Source organism: Ciconia boyciana, chromosome 7 (assembly GCF_034638445.1).
Source record: "Ciconia boyciana chromosome 7, ASM3463844v1, whole genome shotgun sequence".
Classification (NCBI taxonomy): Eukaryota; Metazoa; Chordata; class Aves; order Ciconiiformes; family Ciconiidae; genus Ciconia; species Ciconia boyciana.
In genome coordinates this window covers 55,273,477-55,282,100 of record NC_132940.1, presented here as the reverse complement: position 1 = coordinate 55,282,100, position 8,624 = coordinate 55,273,477, and the positions used below count along the sequence as shown (strand labels likewise).

General features: G+C 56.0%; 1 protein-coding gene across 1 annotated transcript; it reads right to left on the bottom strand.

Moving 5' to 3' along the window:
* Nucleotides 1-1,702: 1,702 nt before the first annotated feature.
* On the bottom strand, nucleotides 1,703-3,077 carry SST (somatostatin). The gene is made up of 2 exons (XM_072868664.1): nucleotides 2,940-3,077; nucleotides 1,703-1,915 (listed from the first exon to the last, which is right to left on the bottom strand). Exons 1-2 carry the CDS (start codon nucleotides 3,075-3,077, stop codon nucleotides 1,703-1,705), a joined length of 351 nt encoding a protein of 116 aa, XP_072724765.1.
* Nucleotides 3,078-8,624: the final 5,547 nt, after the last annotated feature.

Here is an 8,624-nt window from a genome sequence, read left to right as displayed (position 1 = left end):
GCAAGGCTTCTCCAGAGGGTGCAGGATTCGGCTTCCCCGGCAGCAGCCAGGCAAGGAGCAGGCAGCCCTTAACCCTGCCTGCAGCACAGGCGGCAGCCGCGGGTGCCCTGCTCCAGGGAGGGAGGGCAGCATCCGATCCTGCCTCTGGGCTCGGAGGGGCTGATGCCATCAGCCCCCCTCCCCACACACGTCCCCCGCTGCCCTCGCCTGTTGCCAGTCTGCTGTGGAGCAGCCCAGCCGAGCCCGGCGGGGAGTGAGCGTGTCAGGGCTGGGATTTCACATTGGCACTGCTGTAGTTCCCAATGACAAGGGATTCACCTGCCCCCAACTCGAATCTAACAAACCCTGCCCACAGGGAAAGGAGGCACAGACCAAGAATAAAGGCAATGGCCCACAAGCCATCAAGAACGATGCCCCACAGAGAGCTACGCTCAGCACAGACCAGAGGTGACTTAACAAGCCCTGAGCTGGGGAATCCACCTCCACCAGGGTCATGCTCAGCCCTCCCCATGAACATCTCTAAGATCCCCCATTTCCTTCACATATGAAGGCTACAAAATATTTGTTACTTTTAGTCCTGAATTATGAATTTCTCCTCAAAGTGACACCTGTCCCCCACGTAGGGTGCATGCTCTATGGCTCCAACTCACCCATGATTGCATGTCGCAAACCAGTACAGCCAGAAAGGGAAGAGACTCTGCAAAAGCACAAAGAATTTCTCTTCCATTGAGAGAAGCATGTCTTTTTCCCCGATGCTATCTCCTACCCTACTGAACCTTTTAATATTGCCTTTAATGATGATGTAGTGGGTAGAAAAACTGCTGTAACCAGTTTATTAGATGGAGAGGGGCTGACGGCATGGGGTTAACATCTCTGCTTCACAGGGATGCGAAACATTGCCCTGTGCAGCAGAACAAAGGAAAACTTTCCAAAGGAATCCCAGCAGCAGTGTTTGTCGGGGATGTTGCAAGGAGTAAAACATGGCAGGCAAGAAAACCTTTTAGGGTTTGTGGCTGAGGAGGGAATGAGATACGTGTGGGGTAAACTCGTACTGTGAACCACTTCTATGATGCCCGTTGCTTGGAATACACAGCTGTGATTTATAGTGATGTCTTTGGTGATGGGTGTAAATCCTCTAGCCTGATTGAAGTGCCAGTGCTGTGGATTTGACTCAGCCACAATTACAGGGATTTGATATCTAAAATACCACTGTGTTTCTAGGTCCCTTAGAAAGACCAGAGCAAAAAAATTCACTTTAAGAGATACTGTGTGCGTGTGTATATGCATGTACACGGATGCTGTTTGCTGTTGCCACCCTGAGACGGGCAGCATTTTGAAGACAAGCAGTCTGAGAGAGGTGACTTAGGTTTTCTCATTGACCACCAAGTCTCAGCATCACCATTTGAAACATAAACTTTATTGCAACAAAGAATTAAAAATAGTACATCTGAAAGAGTTGCAGAGTGCATGTCATTAAAGAACTAGTCAGAAATCACAACTCAAGCAAATCGTGTACAATTGGAACAGAAAGTTTTATTAAAACAACTGGAAATCAAACTCAAATTTTCCTTGTTTGTTTAATTTCACCATAACCGTGGATTGTGTATTTACAGTCTTCGCCTCTTGTGGTGAAGGTTCTGCTCAGGGCGGGGGGCTAGGAAGAAGGCAGGGATGGATGGGGAGGAGAGGTGGGTTTCAAAAGCTAACAGGATGTGAAAGTTTTCCAGAAGAAGTTCTTGCAGCCCGCTTTGCGTTCCCGGGGCGCCAGCGCGGGGTTTGAGTTAGCCGAGCGCTCCAGCTCCAGTCTCACTTCATCCTGCTCAGCCCCTCGGGACAAGTCCTCAGACTCCAGGGCTTCATTTTCTGTCTGGCTTGGCTCTGAGAGCAGTTCTGCCAAAAAGTACTTGGCCAGTTCCTTGGGGGAGAAAGAGAGAGGGAGAGAGACCACAGTTACTCTTTGGCTTTTGGGGGCTCACCACTCTGTCCCTCTAAGACACCTTTCTGCCCAGATTAGAGACATGCTCGACTCTGGAGGAGAAGGGGAGCCCCAGCTTTCCAAAGAGCCCAGCCCCACAGCTGCTACGCAGCAGCTGCGCCTACGAAATAAAGCGGAGCAGAGGAGTGCCGACATCTACCTGGAGTGGGGAAGAGACTGCTGTCCTGGCCGTGGCAGGGAATGAGCTCATCCGAGCACCACCCCACCTTCCCTTCCTTCCCTTCCCTTCCCACTGCTCCAGCACGCTGTGCTGGACTCAGCGAAGATACCACAAGGATGCTGCTAAAGTGACACGGGGAAAGGTCTTTGGGGGAGCTTGCAGGGGAAGCTGAGTTGGGGAACCTTCTAACTGGGGGTTATTTTTCCTCTTGCCCCTCCAAGCCCTGTCTGCCCCTTTGCATGGTTAAAGACATCCCCCTGCTGCACTGAGGCAGCTGCCTTGGTTCAGTGCCCCAGAGAAGCCCTGGAGAGCTTCGCCAGGGGCTCTGCCCTCTGCCCTGGCAGCGGCTGCCCCTCATTCCCCGCCGGCACCCAGCTGGGCTGGGCTGGGCTGGGCTGGGGGGTTCTCCCTTTTCTTCCCCCAGCTGCCCAGCCTGTCGCTGGCTCAGCCCCGGCAGAGAACCAGGGGATCTGCCGGGGAACTGGGATCTGCAGCAAGCAACTGGGGTTCTGAAACGGGGTCACTGGGGACGTCTAGTGAGGAACTGGAGGTCTGCACTGACGCTACTGGGGTGTCCAGTGGGGAACTGGAGGGGTCTGCAGCAGGGAAGCCGGGGGTCTGTAATGGGGGTGCCAGAGGCTCCGGTGGGGAAATGGAAGGTCTGCAGCAGAGAACTGGGGGGGTCTCCAGAGGAGAAGCGGGGGTCTGAAGCAGGGGCGTCGGGGTGCCCAGTGGGGTGCCCGAGGGGTGCCCGCAGTGGCCGCCCCGTCGCGGGGCTCTCACCTGCTTCCCGGCGGCGGCAGCCAGGGACTTCTGCAGGAACTGCCGGAGCCGCGGGTCCGAGGGGGCGGCCGAGACAGTGCCGAGGGCCAGGGCGATGGAGAGCAGGGCCAGGGCGCACTGGAGGCGGCACGACAGCATCTCGCCGGCGGGTCGGGCGCGGAGAGGCGGCGGCGGGGCGGCGCTGGCGGCTCCGCTGCGGCTCGGCTCCGGCGTTGGGGATCTCCTCGCCGCCCGCCGCCTTTATAAACCCTTCTCCTGACGTCAGGGCGGGGGCGCCCCCCTCGCCCCACGCCGCCGGGGGTGGGTCCCTGCCCGGGACCGGGGGGGGGGCCGGGGCCGGGGATGCTCCGCTCTGCCCGGGGCTGGCCAAGCGCCCACGGTGCCCCCCCGAGTACTCCCCTCCGGCCGCCCCCCGGCCGCCCCCCGGCCCCCGGTGCGTTTTCTGCCCAAACCACCGCCCCTCCGGAGCCCCCGACCCTGCTCGCCCGCTCCCTCCTCCCCAGCCACAAGCCCCCTGGAGCGGCGGTGGGGGGGTCCCGGCTGTGCACCGCCCACCCCGCGGGTCTGACGTCTATGCCGGAGGGCTAAGCCCCCCAGCAGTCCCGGTGCCAAAGCCCCTGGCCCTAGCGCGGCTTCCCGCCCCGTCGGTTAAGAAGTGGCTGCGGAGTCCGGGGAGCTGGAAAAGGTCACCTTAAGGGCGGATTTGCCCCCGGCTCCAGCAGGGAATGAGGGATGCTGAGCTGCCCCCGGGGGTCCTTTCTGCCTTCCATGGCCCCTGTGGGCTCTCCGGCACCGGTCCTTGCCCAGACCCTCCCCCGTCCCCGGCCAGCTGCCCCGGCCGTCGGGATAGCTCCGCTGGCAGCCGGCAGCCTGCCGGGAGAGTGCCCCGGCTCTGCCGTAGCTCTGCAGCTCGGGGAAGCAGTGACAAACTGGTCGAGGCGTGCAGATCCCTGGCTGAGCCTGCAGGGACCCCTGTCCCCGTCCCGGAGTCATTGGACCTGCTGGCCCATGGGGGATGTGCCTGTCCTGCTGGGATGGTCGGTCTCCCCCACTCTTCCAGCCTGTCCCCCTGAGATGGCTGATGCCCACACCAGGCAAAGCTGCTGCGAGGCCCTGCCGCCCCAGAGGACAGGCCTCTTCAGCTGTCTCCCAGCTGGCAGGAACAGAGGAGGATGTGCAAGGAAGGGGCTCTGCTACCTCCCAGGAAAGGGGTATCAGGAGCTCTCTCCTTGCTCAATTTCCAGCTGGGGAAAGTCAAAGGCTTGTGGGGACAAGGACCCAAGTACTGCACAAAGGTCTCCAGAAATCTCCAAAAGGACATTTCATTTCATGTTTAATCAATGTGCCTCCCCCCCTGCACCCCTTCAACCCTGGTGCTGCTGGCTGGGTTTGCTGAGGCTGGTCTGGGAGCATGGAGCATGAACCAAGGTGTTCCTGCTCTGCTTTACAGTCCAGCCAGAGGAATTGCTGGTCACTGGTTCAGCCTCTGGGCTGAACAGGGACTGCCTTCCCTGGATGGTGCCTCCCTTCCTCTGTGTGTATATCTGCAGCCATACATGGCCTTCGTCCTTTGCATCCTCCCCAAATCATGGTGCAAATGAATGACACCCATGAGAGAAGAAGCCTTCATTTGTAGCCCAGAAGGCCTTGTGGGGAAGGTTGACTTGTGCTGCTTTTACAGCCAGCTTTTCCCCAGCTGTCTGACTTGAAAGAGGCCAAGCTCTGTGCTCCTGGGACCCTGCCTGTCTTCTAGCACTGGTATTGCTCTGGGAGAGCTGGTAGAGAGGAGTCAGTCTCTGCTGTGGGTTCAGACACATTCCCTTGTTTTGAGCATAGGACATAGCCTCCTGCCAAGGCCAACAGGAGTGATATGGACCCAAAAAGAGCAGGCTGGCTCCAAGGGCCATGACTCCTAGAACTTCTCTCTCCACTGTGTCCCTGTGCTAGCAGCTGACCAGCATCTCTCTCGTCCTGCAGCCAAAGAAGCAAAGCCAGTCCTGGGCATGGCAAATGGCCAAGGCAGCAGATGCCAGGTCATCAAACCTATCCTGGCCCTCTTGCTGCCTTCAAGACAGATTTCCTAGGGATGGTTTCCCCCAGCAGCAGTGATTACCCCACTCCTCCCAGCTGTGCCGGTATCCCTGTTTACTTGCACTGGGAATAGGCTGCTTTTGTAACCCCTAGGCTCTCATCCTTAGCACAGCACAACCCAGCTGTGCCACGCTGCAGTGCCAGCCTGGGCCAGCTTTGCAAAGGGCCCCAACTCCCCAGCAGCTCGCCCCAGCTCCCACAGCCCAGGGCAGAGCAGCTTGCTTGAGTGCTGTATTGGGGAGGAACAGAGAATGGGGAGCAGCACTGCCTTATTTCAGACTCCCCTGTGGCTGCTGGAAGCTGTTACCTAATGTACCCTGCCACTTCACAGGCGACTGTCCAGCCTGGCATCTTTTTGCCATTCAGCTTGTCACCCCAAAGGGAAGGGGACACTGGGAGCCTCATCACTCCTGAACATGGAGGAACGGCTACCAGCTCCTTGAGCTGCCACAGCTATGGATCCGCACTGATGTGCCGCAGGGATCAGTTCAGTGTCTGATTTCTCAGGGTATAGCAATGGGCTGGAGCACAGATGTGGACTGCTGCATGGGATGGAAAGCCATGCTACATTTCGGTACCGTTAGGACCCATCTGCAAACCAGCATGGAGCTGGGAGCTGTAGGAGTTGGTACAGAGCAGGAACAACCTCCTTGATGAGTTCCCCATAGTTCTTGTTTCCTGCCAGCTTTGTGCAGGGCCAGCAGGACTCAGACACCTTTAACAGGATTTTGCAGAGGTGCAGAGCTCAGTCTGAGATGGGTGGCCTCTGGGCAGGCCAGCAGGGCTGATTTTAGGAAGCCGGTATGGTCATGCTGGTGTAAAATGGGGGAAGATATCAGACTTGAGCCCTTAAGGGGTTTTGAGAGGCCATTCTTGATGTCCTGCCCAAATCCAGACTGCTCAGTGCCCCATTCTTCTCCAGATACCTGTAGCACCTCTGTGTGCTTGAGTCCAGCCCTACAAAAGACTTTCAGCCCAGGGCTGTTCCTTTCTGGCCCCTGTCCTCACCTACCCTTTGTTTTTCATTTTAACATCTATCCACCCCAACCCTGCCCTGCCAACCCTCCCTGGCCATCTGGCAGCGCAGGCCTGCTGCAGAGCACCCTGCTGCAGAGCAATAATGCCCAACAGGGCTTTGGGCTAGGAGCAATGTCGCTGCAGTTGGAGAGATGTGCTCCCTACAGTGTAGTCCCTGGCAAGCACAGACCCTCAGTCACATTGCAGATCCCTGGTTTTGATGGTTACTCTGGCTACTGTGGCTCTTCCAGCCACATGGGGACAAGGTTTGGAAGACCAGGTTGGCTCTGACTCCACCTCTCCGTGCAGCACTGGAGCTGAGCAGCTGTGTCCCTGCTCCTGCCTCTGCCTGGGAGGCAAATGGGGAGGCTGGAGGAATTACAGCAGTGTCCTCTAGCAACAGGAAAGATATTACTGCAGGGAAATGTCTTGGATTTGTCCCACTGAACTTCAGACACTTACCTGAGGAAAGCAAAGGTGTGCTTATTTTCTGCCCTCTGGTCCTGCACCTCAACAGGAGACGACTTGGCTCCTGAGCCAGAGCAGCCTCAGGAAGGCTCTGATGCCCACCTTGGCTGGTTTTCCCTTCCTAGGATTCAGCTGAGGTTGTGAGGCTGGTGGAGGCAGAACCAGAGCTGGGCCTTTGGTAGGAAAGTTCCCCTAGAGATATCTCAGCCTGTTTAAAGGAGAGAAACTGAGTTCCCACTAGGTCTGAGCCTTGTTGCTGGATAAAATGTTGAATGAACCAAAATTCTTGGTGCCCTCAGGTAGAATTTGGGACAATTGCTCTGATCTCCAGCTGAAAAGTTTTGATATTTTATTTCAAAGGAAATCTAAAGGAAAAATACAACTTAAATGAAGATGAAAACCTGCACTTTGATTCAGAAAAAACATCCTGTGCTGACCTGAAGGAACCAGCAATGAGGAAGTGGAGAAAGGGAGTCCACCTGCTCCATATGTCCTCAGACTGTCTCCTAGGTAAGGGCAGACCTCCAGACGTCCTTACGACTCTGGTGCACGCACGGAGGAGTGAATTCAGTTGCAGATTGATTTACCAGTTCCCTCTCCACCAGCTCCTCCATGGGTTCACTGTGCTCTGAATTTTTTTACACTCATTCCCCAGCCAGATAAATCCATCATCCGCTTGGCTGCAGCAAAGGCGATTCTGTTCCTTTCTTTCTGCCGCAGCGCTGCAGGGCATGTAGCTTTTGCAGACAATTGAATTGCATTGAATTCCTGTGACTGCTTCCTTACCCCACATTTCCAGCTTGCTCCACAGATCCAGAGCAGTCCAGCAGTGCCCGGGACTGTGTGCACAGGCTGCACGCTCAGCTCCGTACCGGCAAAGCGTGCCCTCTGCCGTCACTGCAGCCGCAAGACCGGCTCCCATCGCACCTCATCTCCCTGGCTATCACCTACAAAATGCTCTCCAGACTCTCACAGCTCTGCTTTCATGAGCAGGATGTTTTGCCATGTATCACTACCTTGCCAGCAGGGAAAAACTGCTTTTTCTTATATTCTAGCACTCAACCCGGTAGGGCTGAGCTGTGATCTGGGAGGTGAGGCCATGAAATTCCTCATCCTGGCTCTGGACATGCATCCTGTGCTGTGGGGCAGTGAGGAAGCCGCCACAGCCCTGCAGCTCTTGCAGCTTGCCGAAAACCTAATGGAGCAGCTTCCTTGTGGAGGGCTGATGCTACCCCAGGAGATACAGAAGGGCAGAGGAAGAGCAGTCAGTCATGCCTGAATGATAATGAGAAACAAGAGCTCAACAAGGGAGAGAAACTCCCACTGACTGGTACCGTGTGTCTCTGGGGCGGGCCATGCAGAGAGTGGCAGAGTTGGGATCGTACATGGACTTGCAACAGCCCTGAGAGGTTTCTGGGTAAAATGCTGTTTCTATAGTAAAACTTGGGCACAAATCCAAAAGAATTGGACTTTCCATTAATTACAGTCCTCTGGCATTTCTGCTCCAAGTAGCAAAGTGGGAGAGGAGCCAGGCTGTGGAGGTTCACAGAGGAAGGATCCTGCTACCTAATTTTTCTGATGACTGTCTAAGAGCCCAAGCTGCGTTCAGGATTTCTGTTGCTGCTACCTGAGTTTCATTCCCAGTCTCAGCCTCCTAGGATGGTGCCATGGCATTTGTAGGGTTGAAAACAGCCCCCTTGAAGTCAGACAAGAGAAAGGTCAGCACAAACATGTGCAGAAGGACAGGTGAACAGGATGAGCTAAGTGCAGTATCAGGGTATTTACCTGTACCACTGTGGTGACTGCTGGGAGCCATGGATGGGGCTGTGTTACGGTCTGTACAAACAGACGCTAGCCTGTGCTGTAAGGAGTTATCAACATAAGACAAGAGATGGTGGATACAGATGGGCGAGTACATGAAATCATGAAATAATACAGGGCTCTGCTTTCTCTCTCTGTATAACTCTCCCCTATAAACACCAGCTCCACAACAAGAGCTTGGGCCTCCCTTCCCTCCAGCTGTGACACTGATCCCCTCTCAGAGAGGCCAGGCCAGGAGGCTCCAGGTGGCCATGGGCACTTGGGTCCAACCCCACAAACAGGCAGCGT